The 19667-nt window shown below is 39.0% G+C and overlaps 1 protein-coding gene across 1 annotated transcript in view; it reads right to left on the bottom strand.

Annotated features, from left to right (window-relative positions):
* Positions 1 to 6879: 6879 nt before the first annotated feature.
* BCL11B (BAF chromatin remodeling complex subunit BCL11B) overlaps positions 6880 to 19667 on the bottom strand; it is an 87829-nt gene continuing 75041 nt past the window's right edge. The window contains exon 5 of the mRNA XM_029964143.1: positions 6880 to 10655. Within this exon, the coding sequence (XP_029820003.1) occupies positions 8644 to 10655 (2012 nt within the window). The 3' untranslated portion in view covers positions 6880 to 8643. The remainder of the gene's footprint in view (positions 10656 to 19667) is intronic.

Here is a 19667-nt window from a genome sequence, read left to right on the forward strand (position 1 = left end):
TAGTGTCTGGTAGAATGTTATATAGACATTGCCCACATGCAATGGGTACTTCAATTGTTATTTTCAGAGGTGAAGTAAGGAGTCTTCATTTATCATGGTAATACCCATTTTAAATCAGCTTTGCTAAAGTAACTGGCAATCTTAAGGATATAGTGCTGTGGACTAAAATGAGCTCAATTACACTCGTCTGTTAATTAGGAGAAATTCAAAGTTCTAGCTTTGTACAGGTACACTTATATCCAAGTTACGCACACAGAGATGTATACACAGTTTTTGCACACACACATATATCTAACTTGTTAGTCATTGGGCATCTATTATTTATGCTTCAAACATTATTGAAAAGTGATGTGTATTTTTTTGCATTATTGCAATTCCTAGTCAGTTTATAGGAATCATTGAAACATCATTTTCCTTCACGTTCTTGTTAGCTTTTATGTTCTCTGATGATACCTGTGACTTCCGCCATAATCAGCACTGCCACTTGCCAACTCTATACGAAAACATGTAACAGTACTTCCATTGCACAGGAACTTTATTACAGGTATCCTGACAGAATAAGAAATAATTTAAAAGATACACGTAAAAGGAAACCTACAACTATTTTTGTGTGCAGAAAAAGTTATCTGTAAATCAATACCTTGTCTGCATAATGCAATGGTCTCCTAATTAGTACCAGAAATAGACAAATCTGAACAACTTTTGGAACTAGCCTCACCCTCAAACTGTGGTCCAAATAAGCCCTAAGTGTATGTCTGCTCTCAATAAATTTAGAACAATATTGTCATATGCTGTGATCAAAGCCATGGGAAAACGGACAGTGACAAACCTGGGTGAAGAATCTCTCCTTACCAACCAATTTTTTTTCAATGTGTAGGTGTAAAATTATATTTGATCCTGTTCTATATAATATCCTGTTTAGGAAACGTACTGAAAGAAATAGTCCTGCATTGGTGGTGTATTGGAGTGAATAGGTCTTTTCCATCTCTAACACATGTGATCCCAGAGAACGGTCTGTCATTTGTCAGACAGTGAAATCCATGTTGTCATTGAGTAGCTAAAGGTCAGTGTTTAGCTGAGCTAGGAGAATAATTCAGAGCAAATCAACTATTAGGCAAATGTTGCTTCTTTTTTGCTTACAAGTTGTCTGCAAATAGATCACAATTTTCTCAAATATATTCATTATTCAGAATTATTTCCTGAATGATTTTGGTGTATAATTATTGGTCTGTTCACAAGCCTTTCATTTTGAATGCTCAGTTTTCAAGCCATTTTAATTGGATGTATAGATCACATGGTATCTTTCTGTCCTTTGGTAGGGTAAATGCAACTCTTGATCTCCACATTTTGGTGGAAAAATCTCAATTGTGGTCTTACAGTTCAATGGCCAATGCTATTCCGTTATACGTTCTTACAATTTATGTAAGTTTTATGTATGTAAAGCCACTAAGCCAGATTCAAGTCCATGGAATGCTTATGTAAATCAGTAGTAAATGTATTGAATCCAAAGAAGCAATGTAGTGTACAATCAGTGTGAAGAATAAGGACCTTGAGAAATCAAATCACCTTTAAAGTAGTTTTTCATTATAATAATTATAATGCTGAGTTAAAGTGTCTCTTCTTTCATACCAAAGTTTGAATTCCACTGGTTTCACTTGGATTTCACAAAGATTTTTCTAAGTCCTTTTCCTTTACTAATTATAATGGAGTTCTTGGATTACATAGGCATGTGTGAAACAGGAATATCCAACCCAAGGATGTTGCAAAGAGACTCATTTGGATTTAGTTGTTTGCAGCTTTATTTGTGTGATTTCTCACATTTTCTCTGTAAAAAGGGCCTAATTCTACTTTTTCCGTCATGCCAACATGTGTGAGTAATCAGAGCTCTGACAGACAAGCTCTAACAGATCCAATAGTGATGAGTGAAGGCATTACAACTTCCAGGAGGTCCATGCTTCTCCTTGCTGGGCAGATACCACCTCCCCTAGCACAGGCAACAGACAGAGAGTCTGTCCCCTTGTATCTCCAAGCCTTTCCAGCCACAAGCCACAATGCACAGTAGAGGCTGCTGCTGCTAAACCTTCGAACACCACATCAACATCTGCAAGGCCTGCAGCGCCTTTACAGCTGACAAAACGACACAGTGGTGTAAAGCTCAGCTAGAGTGAAGTCATGTTTATGGGGTGTCAAAAACACCCCATTCAAATGCAAACTGTACAAAATTTAGAAGTAAAATGTAACAGCCTTTACAGCTCACTGCAGAAGGCATCCAAAACGAACATGGCATTTGGGAAATTATAGCGTGAACTATTGCCCAATATAATTGTCAGCGTCGGGTTCTGATTTCATTTTCACTGGTTTTTCATGAGTGCAACTTTTCAAAGCCTGTAACTTTTATATCACTCTGAAGCCTTGATCCAGCAAAGCACTTACACACATACCTAAATTTAGATTGTAGATTCAGGGAGCCTGAGATCAGGAAGAGACCATCTGTAGGAGCTCTTCTGTAGCACAAAACACTTAGCTTCCCCTCCTGACTTCTGAGTTGAGCCAAATACTTTTAAGTCCAGGAGCAGTTCCTTTGAAATGAATTTCAATTACCCGCCTGCTTTGAATCACAAGCCTGTTACATGGTTTGTTGGACCAGGGCCTCCAGGAAATCAGAATCTGGTCTCTGACACTACAAATCTTTCCTATGCTGTCCAATAATCGTTTGAATAACAATTCTCTTATTTAAAATTTCCATGCATTAGCTAACAGGTTGGCTTGATAAAGAACATCAGGATAGTGAACTGTCTGTAGCTGTCAGCTGTTATCCTCAAACTGTGCAAAATTATCCTCAAATTGTGCAAAATTCTGCCTTTCACTGTGCACGCCTTTGTGCCTAGCTGAGGAGGACGAGGAGCACGTTTAGCTGCAGTTATATTTTGGCGCTTCCCGCATAATACAGTTTGTGGCCCAAATTGAGGTCCTGATTGAATTGGTAAGTGTTCTCCCTCTTTGCATTGGCATCCAAGAAGCAGAACACATTAACAAACTTAAGTGCACAGACCATAGAGTTAAGTTTGTGTGGAGGGATGGAAAGAAACACAAGAGCAAAGCAGGTCTCACCTGCTTTTAGAAAATTGAGGTAATGGCCCCAAATATAACACAATTTCATATGAGAAATGTGACTGCTTCAAGCATTATTCTACCATTTTGTCTCAAGACCCCTACTCAGGAAATACCTTATATCATATTTAAGTCGAAGGGATGTAATCAGGACTTGAGCATCTACTTAGCATCATGCAGGTTCTCACATGTCCTCCCCAAACAAGAATTCTCTCCTGGCTGACTCCCATGAGAAGTGACAGAAAATACAGCATAAGCTCTATCATCTGTACTGAAGCTTCAACTCCTCACTCCTTTCTTTTTTTCCCTTCCCATCCCTCAATTTCAAAGAACCAGGAAAGACAAGATTTGGAGATCAAGTCAAATGTCCAATTTATTTTTATAACTTGAAACTGGAACAAACGTTGTTTTGAACGAGCGTACAAATGAAATGGTAGACACATGCTGAACTCAACATTGTGACAATAAGGGGAAAAAAAAGAGGCCAAAAATCTTGTACAGAGAATAAAAGGAACAATAAATATTTCACTAAGCCATATTGAAATGACCTCCAGCCATCTCAACATTTTATCCATAATAAAAAAAAAAGTGCTCTCGTTTTTTAAACAGAGCACAAATACCAAGCAATAATAAATAGTTCCAAACTTGTAGTAAAAGACAAAACCTCCAAGTAAACAACAAAAGCTCATACAATAAGTAATAGAAAAAGGTAATAAAAATATTTTGCCTTGCCGGTACAAATGCAAACAACTTAAATCAACGTTACTTTGCTTTGCAGTTCTAAAATACAAAGAGCACCATAAAAATGAGTTTGCCTGTGATAAACAAAACCTTGGACTGTCTTTTACATAGGACTGGGATGAAATGCTGATTTTTTGACCCTTTCCTTAAAAATTGGTATTTTTCTTTCTAAAACCAGGTTCCCGGACCTGTCCTGCTGCCAAGGGAGTTGACCGGAGTTTTGCTCTGGACTGCAAAGGCAGCAGGACTAGAAACAATGAAAGTAATAAATTCAACCTCAAAAAAGTAATGAAAAACTACCTTAAGTGTGAAAAGAACTGTGGCAGCATTCTAGCTATGTCCATGTTATATTGTGCTTATGGCCTAGTAAACTACAGCTCTTCTAAGCTAGAAGATAAGGAGGGCCATTTCAGTATCACTACAGTCTGCAGAAACACAACCCTTGTGCTTTTGGGTGACTTACTGTTAGTTTCAGTGATCTAAGTCACAAAATTAGACAACTGCTGGTGTTTGCTATTCTGGATCATTAAAAACAACAGGGAGACTGGAGCTCCTAAGCAACTTACACTAAAATGAAAGGTGAAATTATTTCTTAAATTAATGAAATGTGGACTGAAAATGTGCAGTTAACTTCTGATCTTCATTGCATTGATACAAGTCCGAGATTCTTCTGAGTTCGGTGACATGACTCTGGATTTATGCGAAACTCCAGAGATCTGAATTTTCACCAAAAAGTGAAAATGTGCCTTTAAGGGACCACATTCCAACCTCTGTTATGTTGGAGTAATTCAGGACTAAGAGTTATGAATAATTCCTGATTTATATCAGTTTAATTGAGATCCAGAATTTCTCCAGAAGTCTTAAGGGTACATCATTCAAGTCTGGAAGGCATACATCTATCTGTTAGGTAGCTGGACCAAATTCTCCCTGTCACACCCATGCCTCTCCAATTGTTCCAGTGTTTCTGCACTAATGAAAGCAGCAGAAGAATTTGGCATGGCAAATTTTTTTTTTCTTTTTGTTTTAAGTTTTACCACCGTTTCATGTGAGAGCACTGAGTATTTTCCCCTTCTCCCCTTCGCTGAAGCACTAGTGCCTCTTCTTCCACCTCTCTTTCCCCTCGACCCAAAAGGGAAAGAGTGTGAGAGAGAGAGAGAAAAAGGACGGCAAAGAAGAGAGAAATCAAAAGGTACAGGATTTCATCCCAATCCCTCAAACATTCAGAAATTTATGGAATGTACAATTAGAAGTGAACAGCAGCAAAGCAGCTAATAACATGGACTGGCAAGACCTGTACACGGAGTCGGTCCTGTTCTGACAGGGAAGAGGAGGGCTGTGCCTGGACTAATTTTTCTTCAACCCGATTACAGCTGTACCAACAGCAGACCATTTTATGTCAAAGTGGATGCAACAGCTCTCACTTTTTGCTATAAAAAGACTTTCTTCCAGAGGGTGGTGGCAGGGTGTGAGGAGCAGTGAGTGGGGGTTGGCCACGAGAGGGAAGATGGATTGGACATCTTCTTGTTTGGAAGGAGGGGAAGAAATCTCCTCTCTCTCTCTCTCTCATATCTGCAGGGAAGCTGTGGGATGTCACCCCAGACACCTTTCCGGGAACAGAATTTCATTTCACACAAACAGGAAATAACCATCCAGCCTGGTTCAACCATACCTGGTAAAACCTTGATGCAAGGGGTCCAGGCAGCTTTGAAGTTATTTAGAGCCCTGTAGGAACAGCACTTTTTTGTAGGCCATTTCTGACAAAAAAAATATATATACAACTAAAATTATTCGTGAACAACAACAACAAAAAAATTTAAAATAAAAAAGCAATTATTTTGTTTTGTTTCTTTTACTGAAAGGTCGTCTAACAACCCCCTTTTTTCCTGTACAATAAGGACTTCACATACAAATTTTTTTTTATTTTTGCAATATTTTATCCTGCCAAATTAAAAAAATATATTATGGCAGCCTGTTTGTTTGTTTTTATTTTTATTTCCAAATTCACTAACAAAAAGGTACATTAAATCCCTTTAAAAGGACAAGCGTACAGTTAAAAAATTACAAGCTTCAGTAAAAATACAGCAAGTGCCTACATCATATGAATCAACCAATATCAATATCCATTCCAGAAGGGGAAGGAAGGGGGGCAAAGGGGAGAAAAAAAGAGAAAAATAGGTACAGGTCAGAAACGTGATTTTTTTTTTTTTTTCTGCAAAGCAATAACAATATTAAGCACTTTTTTCTACATACTTTTTCTACGTGGTGTAGCAATCACCTTTTAATCCCCGAATACAAGATTCTATACATTTTTTGAAATAAAAATTCAACACCCAAGGCAGAAAAAAATTTACTAAAACTCAAGACTTTACAGTTACAGTGACAAGAACAAATTTATAGACCCACCATTTAAATTTTACTGCAACATTTTCAAGGAAAAAAGAAAATTTTTTTTTTCTTTCTGGTTTTGTAAAATGCCCAGGCATTCTCCATTATTACAAATACTGGTCCACTTTTACAGTAATCAAGAAATTTTAATATATATAATATATACTAAAACCCCGTCACCAAAAGAAAACAATATACACATGGCCATTATGGCATTTTTTTTTAATAACCTATTAAGCAAACTTTGAAAAAAAAAAAAGATTGCTCAAACACACATACACACAATTTCTTTTTTACCCTTGTATGTATTCAATACTGTAAACGTATTTTAAGACAGAGTGCACTAAATTTAACTTTTAAAAAAAAATTAGCCGTTGTTCCTGAATTGTTTTTTTTCATTCAATGATAGCAACTTGTAATTTGTGTCATTTGAGTTTTAATTCAGCAGTAAATCATTTCCATTCCATTTCCTAAGCAGCGTTGTCCTGAAAAAAAAAAAAAGCTGAGAATAATTCAGCTAATGTATGTCCGAAGTTGTGCTGGGTATACATCTTCATTTGATTGGGTCTTATGGCATTTTCATGTCCACTATCTTCAACCAGTAATTTTTTTAAGTAAATGTGGCTCTTTTTTTTTTTTCTAAAGAATGTACTTTTCTTGTTTTACTTTTTTTTTAAAAGTCTTTCCATTTCACAAAAACATTTTGCATTTGTCTCAAGAGACTCAAATAGGAAGATCAGTTTTCAAGGCACTCACGTCAAATTGAATGGCAGTAGAAAAACTGTCCAATAAATTATTTTATTTATTTTTCTTTATAGTGCCAGTATTGTGAATGCCATGCTTAGCAACACTGACACTTAATCTCAGCTGTTCCCTTACAGTTTAACCCACCTTTGGGCCAAGTAGGATATGATGTAATTTCTTGTTGAGAAGCCATTTTTCTCTTAACCACAAACAAAAGCTTTAAAGTGCGGGTCAACATAATTAAAATCTCTAACCATAATTGTCTACTGTTTGCTAATATTAGTTCTAAAAGGCTTTAAAATATTTGGAATTTAAAAGTAGAACAGGTGCGTTTTCCTTTGCTTTACTTTTTGTCTGTTGTAATGCTTTTTTCTGAATACAATTCCATTCTGTTCCTAATTAAGTCAAGGGAAAAACTCTTACCGACTTCAGTAGGAGCAGAATCTTGCCAAGACAGGTAAATCAACCAGGATTTATTTTTCTCTTCCTTACAATAACATCACTGTACATCATATAATATTCCTACTCATAAACCAAATGCCTATGAGTTGAGGCTTTTCATTGAGAAAATCACACTTTTCCATCTTCTAACATTAAACCACAGCAAATACAGACTGAAGTAGATGTCCTGAATTCAAATTTTATGATTTTGTGGTTTAAAAAGAAAAAAAAATTAAGAAAAAAGATGGCATTTGGCTCCTCTGAGGTTTGAAAATAATATTACAATGCTCTAAATGTTCATTTATTGTCTCTAGGAAGAGTCACAGGAGGGGAAGAGGGAGGGAAAAACACTGCAAAAAGTGACAAACTGGCACCCTTATGTTGCCATAGCTTTTAACAAGAAGAAACTATCAGATTGTAATGTACAATTAAGAATGTTTCTGGGTTTTGAATGTAGCTGCCTTCTGCACCTTTGTCTTTTTTGCTGTCATAGCTTTAGTGCTACAATCCATCTACAAAAGGCCTCTATCATCAGTGACATTGTCAGTGCTATGTATTTGATCCAATTTTGAAAGAAAGTGCTAATTTTAAAGATTGTTATCCGCTGTACAGTTTTGTTTTCCCTAATCCTCAAGGTTATTTAAAGAAGGGGAAAGAAAAATTTAAAAAAAGAAAGAAAGAAAGAAAGAAAAAAGAAAGAAAAAAAGATTTCGTTTCTCATGCTGGCTTCTTCACAAGAAATTACACACACTTAGCTTAAATTTCAACAAAGCAGCGGCCCAAAAATTATAATTTTAAAAGATATGTTTCTCCCCTACAATGCAAGTAATCTCAGGCTACGACTGGGTAAAATTAAAAAGGGATACCCAACAAAATTTTAAAAGAAATTTAAACAGAAAGAATAAAAAAAAGTACCTGCACATGCCAAAAAATTACAAAAACCCAATAAATACAGAAATTATTGCACAGTTAAAAGGCTCCACAATTTTTACTGCCTTAATCAACCCTCGGGTTTAATAGAACTTTGTAGACACAGGTTATATTTAAGTGCCAAAGTCTGGCACCTACCATAGTTATGCTAAGTTATGTTTACGGAGGCAAGTTAGGTCATCTTTTCTCAGTTGGCAATAGTTAAACTGTACAAATAAAATGTTACCTAGACCCCTGAAATTTAACCTAGTGGAGGTGGGGGCGGGGAGGGGCAGGAGGGAGGGGGGGGCCTTAGCTTCTTTCTGCCTGCTCAATTTTGACGTCATTTGTCAGCAAATGTTCTCCATGCCACTTTTTCATGTGTTTCTCCAGGGTGCTGTAAACACTGAAGGGCATCTGGCAAATGTCGCAGCGGTAGACCTCCTTCCCTATCTGGCCATGCGTTTTCATATGGCGCGTCAGCTTACTGCTCTGGGCACATGCATAGTTGCAGAGCTCGCATTTGTAAGGCCGCTCTCCAGTGTGGCTCCGACGGTGTACCGTCAAATTGCTGCAGTTCTTAAAGACCTTGCCACAGTACTCACATGTATCGCTCCTGCGCCCTTCCTTCGAGCTGGGTCGCCCGGGGCCGGGTCCGCTGATGTGGGGGGTGCTGCCTCCGCTCGCCGTTCCGCTGCGCCCTGAGAGCCCCCCGTCCAGCATGTCCCCCGGCGGAGTGGAGAAACGCAGGCTCCCATTCTCCGACGAGTGCTCGGAAGAGGTCGCGAAGGGGGATTGTCGGGAGTCTGTGAATCCGAGGAACGGATCCTTCATGAAGTGCCGCGATGCTGCATACCCTACCAGCCACTGGGAGTAAACGTTTTCGGAAGGTATTATCGTTGCTGGTGGCAAGTCCAAATCTTTCTCTACCTTTATTCTTTTAGAAGAATTGTTTAAACTGGGGCTCGTGATAGGTGTTGGCTTACGGGGGAACAAGTTTGGGAAGGGTTCACCCGGGCCAAAGTTTCTTCCATTGACCGCACCTTCCTCAGTGCGGTCCAGCTCTCCTACCACTGAGTCTTCATCGCCCGGATCTCTCTGACAGAGATCTCGAGGACACAAGTCTCGCTGATCAGAGGACCTTTTCATGAAGCTACTCCTCTTCTGTTTTTCAGCTAACATGTCGTTATATTGCTGAATGGCACCTAGACTTACATTCTCGATGACTTTTCCCAGGACGAGGGATTTCTCGTCTGGCAGCGACTTGGAGCCGTTTTCTCGGTTACGACTCAGCTCTGAGTCCATACTGAAGCTTGACTCTGGCCGGCTCTCATTTTCAAGTTCCTCTTCCTCCTCCTCCTCCTCTTCCTCTTCTTCATTGTCATGGCCCAGAGAAGGATCGCTCTCGTTCCTGAAATCTGCCTCACTGGATTTCAGTCCCTCTCCAGTGAGCTCACTTGTGCCTGGCTCAGGGGAACTAGTGGTGGACAGTCCATCATCTGACCTGCCTGTCATGGAGCCAGCTTTATGCATATGTGTTTTCATGTGGCGTTTTAGCTTGCTGGCCTGGGAGCAAGCATGGTCACAGAGCTGACACTTGTAGGGCTTTTCTCCTGTGTGACTGCGCCGGTGCACAATAAGGTTACTCTGGAATTTGAATGTTTTCCCACAAAATTCACAGGACTTGCTCTTGGCCTGAGGCTGGGGAGGCGTAGTGCTGCTGGGGGGCATGGGGGGCAGTGGCGGGGTGCTCAAAAAAGGTGATTTAGGACTTGGCTGGAAAGGATTCAGCAGGCGATGCATAGGGTTGGTGCGACTGGGTGAGACTGGCGGAGGGGTGGAACTGTTTCCTGCCAGCTCTCGAAGCCTTCTGGAGAAATCCATCGCTGGGGACTCAATTGCCATGGGGTTTAAACGCATAACTCTGTCAAAGGCACTGGGATGCTGGGCAACTAACCCCATTTCTTCGGCACTAAGGCGATGTGGATCCAGATGATGACGAGGTGGTGGGCTGAACAGCGGAGGTGTGTTTGGGAGCCGACCCTCACCAAAGCCAGGGTGTTCACGCAAGATGGGTCCTGTCATCCGCAAAAGATTAAAAGGGTTGCTGTCTCCAAGAAAATTCATCAGCGGGGACTGTGCAACAGTCTCCGGTCCCAGAGGAGGAGGGATGGTGATGCGTGGAGTAAGGGAACTGTTTGAAGGGCTTGTTTCCAGGTAGATGCGGAATCCATGTGTGTTCTGGGCATGCTGAAGCAAGAACCAAGCGCTATTAAAAGGCTGCTTGCATGTTGTGCAAATATAGCTTGAAGGCTCATCTTTACCTATAAAAGAAAAAGCAGAAAGAACACTTAAAAAATAATACAGAGGAGAACATTTAAATACAGTTGGCATGCACTTTATTTTGCTAACACATTTCCTTCTTGGCATTTCTGAAAGAAGGATTTAATTGCGACGTATTGACTGATATAAATTGTTGAACAGCACATTTACTCACCACACTTATTCACTTAACATGTATGACAAATATCACACGTACTCATTTCTGCTATATACATTTACATCCTCTAACTCGCAAATAAAACCTTCCTTCATGACGTGTAAGGATCCTAATCCTTTCATGTGTTTATTCCACAAAAAGAAATTTGTTTCAAGGGATTTATGACTACGTACGAAAACCAAGGAAAATGCAGCGTGGTAGGTTTTACAAGGCACCTGCAAGGAGCTTCAGTGTCATTTTCATTCTTTCATTTTATATACTTCATGCAGCAGTCCCCTGAGATCTTGCTGAATTTAATTTATACATGCTTCAGTCATGCCAGCACTTCCATTTTTAAAATACTATGTAGGTATTTAGCCACACAAGTCCTATTCAAGTCAACAGGAGCTTGGAAAACATACCCTTGCATAAACCACTTTGACATTCTTTTTGCCAAAACACCAAGCCACTCAAATGAAACATCCGGTAATCAAAGCTGACAGCACAGTTGCAATTAACAGTAACAAATGTCGGGCCGTGCTTGAACTGGGTCCCAAAAATTTCTGAGCCTGAGCCTGCCCTCCAATGCAGAAATGCTCACCAGAGCCAAAAACATTGTTCTGTTTGCTTTTCTAGCCTCTTTGAACGGCTGCATAAAGGTGGAAAGCATTCCTTTAACCTTGATTCAGCTTTACATAAAGGACAGGTGTGGACAAGTCTGCACCACAGTCATAATTTTGCTAGCTAGAAAATTCCAGTCCTGGGCACAATATAAACTGTGTCCTATCTTCAAAAAGCACTTTTCTCCCACTCCCCTCCTTTCTTCAATGTCTCTGCAAGACTCTGATAAATTCATAAATATGTGTCAACTTGAAATTCACGGTCCAGGATTTGTTTTGTTATTTGTTATTAAATGAGGGGAAGCTTTCCTGAAAAAACAACTGCACATTTTGGAAAACCTAAAATTAATTTCTTGCCTGTTTGTTTGTTTATGAAAGCACATATTTTGGCTAGCGATGGCCCCACTGCACCTAAAGGTACTAAACTTCCTGATAGTTCAGTACCTGAACCAAGCTTCCTGCCTGACCCATGACGGTGCAAGGACCTAAGCAATGCCTGATCCAGACGCTCCACAGGTGCTCAGATCCAAAGCTGAACCATACAGACCCTTTTCTAGACAGGGTGGTTGCCATTCACAAAAGCCTGATGCATGAGCTTGAAAATGAAAGAGTTTATAAGGTGAGCAGAACCGCATTATCGAAACTACCTTGTAAAGGGGAATGACTCATAGCAGACAAAGAAAAAAAACTCGGGCACATCAGGAGAAGTGGGATTGCTGCTGACTGAATTCCCCTCTTCTGGCTGTTGCAGGAACGGCTGCTGCTAACAAAACCTACAAAACCTTAGACAAGGAGGCTAGAAGATTATCTACCTACCTATCAGCCTGTCAGTTTATCTAATCTTATCACCCGACATACATCCATAACAGCATAAAGGAAAAAGTATGTATCAGATTGAGACTTATTTACAAAGGTAGGTGATAAACGTGATGCAACTCCTCACGCTTCTGTTGATTTAGTAAGGCTATTGCTGTGGACAGCAGCTTCAAATCTCGATTTCAGGGAAGCCACCTCTTCACAGCCAAGAAAAAATGTATACAATACGACGGGCATTTGTGCCTGGCTGACATGGCCCCTGTGCCCCAGCCCCGCATGCTGTGTCTGTACGAGACAGATGCAGTTGCTTTGATTAATCTCTAACAATCGCTGTTCGAAAAAAACACAAGTTTGAGAACTGCACTCGGCTTGGAAAAAGTGCCCATAACTGCTATTGACATTAATGAAAGCCACATACAAACATGGAAAGGAACTGATACATTATCCCTTAAAAATCTACTCAGCACTGAGGCAGTTAGGAAGTTTTATGTCAGCTTTGCAGCCAAAGGAACAGTAAATGCCCCCATTATTACTTCAAATATTTAAATTTCTGTTTCTTACAGAAATATGATGAAAATGTCTAGACCTTTAACTTTTCTTGCACAGCAACATGTGTAGTATAAAAAGTGACAGAAATCACTGAAGCAGACTAAAGTATATAACATACTCTGTCAAAAGCTTTTTTAAACAATATGTTTTACCTCAGCTCACCCTGGAATAGATTTTAATAAAGCCCCTTCCAAAGTGTGATCTAATAGCAAATGAAGTGCAGCATCTTACAAGGTCATATATCTTCAAATTAAAGAGTGCTCTGCACCCTTCACCTTCACTTTATCCACTCTAATTAATCGATTTATTACCCACAGCTGTTCGATTATTTAATTTTTAAAGTCACAGCATGCATTCTTTTTTGTTGTGGAGCTTTTTTTCTTTAAAAAATTAAAGTGTGTGAGTGTCTGTGTGTGTGCATGCATTCTCTTTGCTTAGCTCAAGAACTGACAGGAGGAAGAAAGCAGCTGTGTATTAGACGACAACAACAGCAACACATTTACTTGAGCAAAGGCACATACGTAAGAAGAAAAATTCCTGAGCAGGCTGAGGATCAAGGCCAATCTAAAACTGAAATGGCTGATTAAAAAAATTACCCTCAAAATGGCAGCTGGCTGGATGCTTGCTATTACATGTTACATGGAATTAAGATGTTTTAGTTTGTTTTGTTCTCCAAAATTTCACCTCCATGAAATTCAAGAGAGGAAAGTAAATCCCTTCCTTTTTAGTTTTCTTTCAAACAGCAAATTAGTGCTATTAGTGATCTAAGATTTACAAGCTAGCAATCATAAGTCTTCTCTTCCTTTCTGTTGTTTAGCTTTTATGCTCCTTAAGACTCCTCTTCAGGAGACCCCAACACAACAAAATTGACTGCAGGCTATCTGGCTATCAGTCTCTGACTGCTTCATGAGTGTTTGTGTGTACATGCCTGCATATATAGATACATTTTATTTTTTTAAAACTTTCACAACCCTCAAAGACTGTCCCCAGACTCCTTGTTTAAAAATAAATAAATAAATAAATAAATAAATGAAATGTTAATTTCCTTACTATCACTTCATGGTTTTCTTGCCTAAAAGTTGCCCTGAGCAGTATAGATGCTCACTTTTAAGAACAGAACAATGTCAGAAATCTTTGAAGATCCACTCCAAACATTTTTATATTCAAAAACTTGTTAAATATTTTAAACATGCCCAGAAAGAGCCACATATTGCTCAAGAATGATCCTTATATTTAATAATGCAGTGCACCTATACTATAAAACTCTTTGTTATAAGGCTACTTTTGATATATGACTATCTTAATCCCTTGCCACCTGCACTGAAGTCTGTCTAAATACCTTCTTTATGACAACTAGCTATATAGTCTTTGCCATATGCAGTCTTTATCACTTTAGCATGTGCTTGACTTTGAGCATGTGAGTAATCAACATCAGTGAAACTTAAGCATAGGCTGAAGTGCTCTGTTGGATAGTGATGAAATTATTCATGTGCTTAGAGTTAAACACAAGCCAAGACTTCATTATTACTGTTCGATGAATTGCACGTGGTTTCAATGCTACAGTCTGTAACAAGGCACAAATTTCAGGGCTGATAGTTCAAGTATAATTCTTTATCTTTACAGTAGTTGGTAGATATGGTGTATCTACCACACAGACATGAGACATCCAGGTCACAACTCCTGAGCAACCAATTGTAGTTTCACAGTTGCAGTAAAGCCAAACAAACACTACCACACTACCACATTCAGACAATGATAGAGAGGTTTGTAGGTCTGAATCCTACTGAGACACAGGTGTATAGATTTAGAAAAACTGTTTCAAAGGTTAGGAAGGATTGTGAAATTAAAGAATGAGAGGACTAGGATAAACCTTAAGGTTTGGCTTGTCCAGTTCCTGACCCAAGGGATCATAGAATCATAGAATGGTATGGCTTGGAAGAAACCTTAAAGATCATCTTGTTCCAACTCCCCTGCCATAGGCAGGGACACCTTCTACTAGACCAGGTTGCTCAAAGCCCCATCCAGCCTTATCTAGAACACTTCCAGGGATAGGGCATTCACAACTCCTCTGGGTAACTTGTTTCAATGCCTCATTACCCTCACAGTAAAGAATTTTTTCCTAATATCTAACCTATACTTACTCTCAGTTTGAACCCATTTCCTCCTAACCTGTCACTAAGCTCCGTTTCTATGCATCTGTTCATATCTATGGAAGATGCTCCACTATCCCACTTCAGAGGTCATCAAATGGAGATTCTACAGTCTTTCCAAAGTCTACCTCATTCCTTCTCTCCTTTATAATCATGAAGGTTCCCCAAGTGCCTAATCTTTCTTCCTGCAATTTAAGATCATAATATATTGTCCTGCCTAGATGCACATGCAAAACATAGGAAACAATTTAGTCGGCTCCTCACATACAGACATCATCCAACCCAGGGATTTGCAGTTGAACTACTTCGTGTCTTTTAGCATCTCCTTCTCCCATTTTGATTTGGAAATGTTGAGTGAGAGAGAATTCACTTTGTTTTGGAGTAGTCGGTGGCCATGGTTGGCTATTTTCAGTATTAAAAAACCCCTTCTCTTATTTCCAGTTGAAATTGCCGAGTTCAACTCTCAACCATTAGATCATATAATATTTTTATCTGGGAAATTAAAAATCTCTCTAGTATCTTCTCCTAAAGCAGGTAATTATAAACTATGAACTTATTGAACACTCTTGCCTTTTCTGCATATTATGACAAAAGATGGTCTTTTCCAGAAATATTAAAATGTGTTCCCTCCATTACTGCATGACAGATTATGTTCCATTCAAAATGTCAAAGCAATAATGAGCTTTTTTTCTCTTTCATGAATAGCACAAAACAAAGCTAAATTCAGACACTGCCTCTCAGATTCTGCCCTTAGAGGGGGTAGTGAGAAAAGACAGGTCAGTTTGCCCTCCCCAGAACAAGAGTAGCCTGCGTCTGCGGGCATCCACCCTACTGCACCAGGCAGCCTGAATCCCCGACTTATCTGTCCTCTGCAGTCTGACTTGTATCATTTAGTGATACACAGATCTTCCTCGCCCAGTTGGTACATGACTTTCTATATACCCTGAATGCTGAGAGTCTTTGCCCTGGAGATAAAAATTTCCCTCAAAATATCCTCAGTTATTCTGGATACCATCAAACAATAATCAGTGTGAGATAAGAACTGTTGAGAATTCATTATTTTCTGCTGAGCTACAGTGACATCCAGTGCCTTATGAATCCTCCCCTCAGCATGCCTGAATAATTCCATTAGCTGTAACAGAGAATGAACTCCCCCTCTTTTTAATCACCCACCCATAACCCCTGCCAGGACTGTGGTGAGGACCTGCAGTCAGGTCCATATAACCACGGCCGTTCCTTACCTCTAGCAAGACTTTCCAGATAATATTTCTTGTTCCCTTTTACAAAGTTACAACAGTAGCAATAAAAACGTTAAGGAATTTTAATGCTGGTTTACTGCACCTTTAGAAGTTCAGAAAAAGTAGAAACTTGCAAGCTTTAAAGAAAGGACACCTTTTATTGTAGCACTCAGGAACAGACATGTATCAGGTTCCTACAATCTTTCAGCCAATATTATTCTCTTCTCCACCACTTGATTTTTAATGAATATTTAAATAATTGCTCCTTGTTATTATGATGGTTACTCTAATAATACCAATAAAGGTAGCATGGATGCTCCATAAAAAACACACCTTTAATTGAATTATTATTAAATTAAAATGCCATAATTGAGAACACGAGTTTACAAGTCTTCTTATAAGACCAGCTGACATTAAAGAGAAGGGCATTAAATACTGGAAAGATTTAGTGTTGCATAGTGGAAAAAAAAGTGTATCGTTATATGTAGTTTGACAGATCACCCAGACAAGGGCCAAATGTTTCACAGGTGTCTGCAGTGTGGATCTGCCGTGTGAACTATATCGGTTCATACTCGGTGCAAAAATATCTCAAATACAGGTATTTCTGCTGAAGAGGTTTTATAAGCCACATTATCACTTTAAATTATCCAAGTTAGCAAGAACATTTACTTGCATATGTTTATAATATAACAAACATGTGCTGAACACACACGATATTGAGAGTTTTACCCTTCCTGAACTCCCTGGGCTGTTTGGAAGTGCTGCTACCTCCATTTCAGAAGGACTGACAGTCTCAATAAAAAAGACAGAAATGTGAAGCAGGGTCCAAGTCTGGATGTGGATCACCACTGCCAGTCCAATGACAGTCACTAGTTTTAAACACCAAACCCAAAGGAACCATATCTCTTTACACCTCTCTTCACCTTAATTTTGTTTTGATGGCAGCAAGCACTGAAGATAAAAAACAAGCACAACTCCTCTATCCATCCCCAGAGCTAATGCAGTGCATCCATCCCCACACTGCCTCATCTAAAGAAAGGGCTCAAGAGAGTCTTGCAGCACATCCTGCTAAGGGTGATGGGGACTATCACCAACAGTTCATAAAGTTAGCATCAACTGGTAGCTAAAGTTGGTGTTTTACGACTTAACAAGTCGCCTGCAGTCTCACAACCTATGCACCTCCAATTCTACACTCAGATAAACAGCTGTTGTCTCTTGTAAAGCTCAGCCAACCTGAAGTGCATCTCAGTCAAGAAGAGATGGAGATTTAGATGAAAGAATCCAACATGAGGGGTCACACAGCCTGTCATCATCTGGAAATGAGGAATCTCAGGATGAGGTCAGTGAATGAAAGAATGTGACAGGGAAACAAAAATTAAATATTTTTAAGAGGTAGATGGAAAAATAAGGGTGTCTGAAGGAAGAACTGAGAGATGTTACTTCTCAGTAACAGAATCCTGTTTCCTCCCATACAAGACCCTGTTCTCCTTTTCTACCTTGCCTCTTGATAGCCTATCTCTTCTAGTGCCATCATCAAATCACGACTTCATGCAATATTCTTCTCCCACACACTGCCTGTATGTTTTACAGTTTTTCCCATCCTTTTTCTACCTTGACTAGTGAGACTGCAAGCTCTCTACAGAGATTATACAAGAAGCTTTAGGCCAAGAGAACCTACACACCCAAGACCCTCTCATTCCCAGAACCGATTTTGATTAGCAATGCAAACATTTTTGAGAGCATTTTCTACCTGTTGGAAAATATCTACAGTAACACTCATTGGCACCGATATTAAAATATATTAATATTACACTACTATTAGCAATATACTACTAATTCTTTCTGTGCTAAAGCCAACTGTCAAACTCCAGTTTTGGTGGATTAAGTGCTGCCCCATTTTTTGGGAGACTATTTTATTTTCTGAAAGCATTTCAGCAGTGTTCCTTTTCTACTAGGCAGAACTGCAAATCATCTGTTTATCATTCTTGTAATAATAAATACCTGTTTTGTTGAATGAACTATTTTATTAAATGAGTGGAAAACCAAACAGATTAATTACCGATCACATGGCTGAGAAGTTAGACTGCCATGTTGTCTGTCTATAGCCAATCCTTTCAGAATTCCAAGAACAAAGAGCATAAATCCTTCAAAGTCTTAGAGATATCAACCTGATAAACCTCGTCAAACTCTGATTTGAATTACTCTGCTATGAATTCAAAGTAGCTGTGGCAGTCACCAGTGCAGAATTTTTCCAGATAAACTATACCAGGTTGTCACTAACAAGGACCTTAACTAGACTTACATGAATATAGCAAGTTGTGACTTGTTCTTTTTTCATTAAACTTTCCCCAGAAGCATATTATATGTCCTCTCTGGCATTTACAGTTACAAAAAAGAAGGAGGCTGCAGGCAGACTACAGCCATGCATAACACAAACAGATGCTTCCTACTTCTTAATGGACACGGGCGACCTTTGGCTGAAGACGCAGTTCGTGTTCAATGGTCCCATTTTCTGTGAGACTTAATCATACCTCAGATCTGTACTGCCAGATTCACATAAATGGCCAAATGCACAGCTCAGTTTAATTTCTAGTGCATTATAAAATGGCAATATTATATTTTTAGGTATAAAATGTCAATAGGTATTTTGGGCAACTTCGTTCTGGATGTCCAATTTCTTGTTCCTTAAAAGAGCTTCTGGCTTCCTGGAAGTTCAGACTACAGAAGTATAAGAAATGCTTTTACTTAGTGCAAAAAAGGAAAGAAAATACATAGGAAAAGTTGGAACTCATGACACAGGGATTTTGACCTAGAAGCACTATTTCAATGGAAGATAAAAAACGTGTTTGTCATCTCTGAACACCTTCTCCTAATTGGTGTTAAATCTAAAATACAAAGGCAATTTATAAAGCAGGGAAAGGGAGAAGTGTGAAAAGTGAGGAGCAAACAGGAAAATCAATATTAAAAGATCAATAGTGAATGAGTTAACTTTTAAATCAGCCCTTTGTGATACAACAGTTTCAACTGACTCCACCTTTAGCATCTAAACAGCTTTGTGTCTTTTAGACAGTTTCTCTGAACCTAAGGCATCAGCTAGCAGACTGAAATGATGCTTTACAAACCTGGTGTATAAAATAGTGAAAACTATCAGAGAAAATGGGGAATGCAATACAGGGGTGAGATTAAAAGACCACAGGACTACCCATGGCTGGTGGCTTAATGTATAGGATCACATTTACAGCACTCATGAAAAACCGTTGTACTGCTAAAGGACATTTCTAGGCCTTTTCTTAGCATTAGGTATTCAAATGCATTTGAAATAATGTCAATCTTTTCTACAACATATGAAATATGCCAGCAGCTTCCCTTTAAATCGGTTTCCTGTAACCAGCTTTGTTTGAAAACTGGCAAGTGCTGGGATATTTTTTTTCCCACAGACTTTTCTAAGGTGCCATTTTTTCATCTTACAATCAAGAATTCTCAG

Source organism: Manacus vitellinus, unplaced genomic scaffold, assembly GCF_001715985.3.
Source record: "Manacus vitellinus isolate BGI_N305 unplaced genomic scaffold, ASM171598v3 scaffold_6_pilon, whole genome shotgun sequence".
Lineage (NCBI taxonomy): Eukaryota > Metazoa > Chordata > Aves > Passeriformes > Pipridae > Manacus > Manacus vitellinus.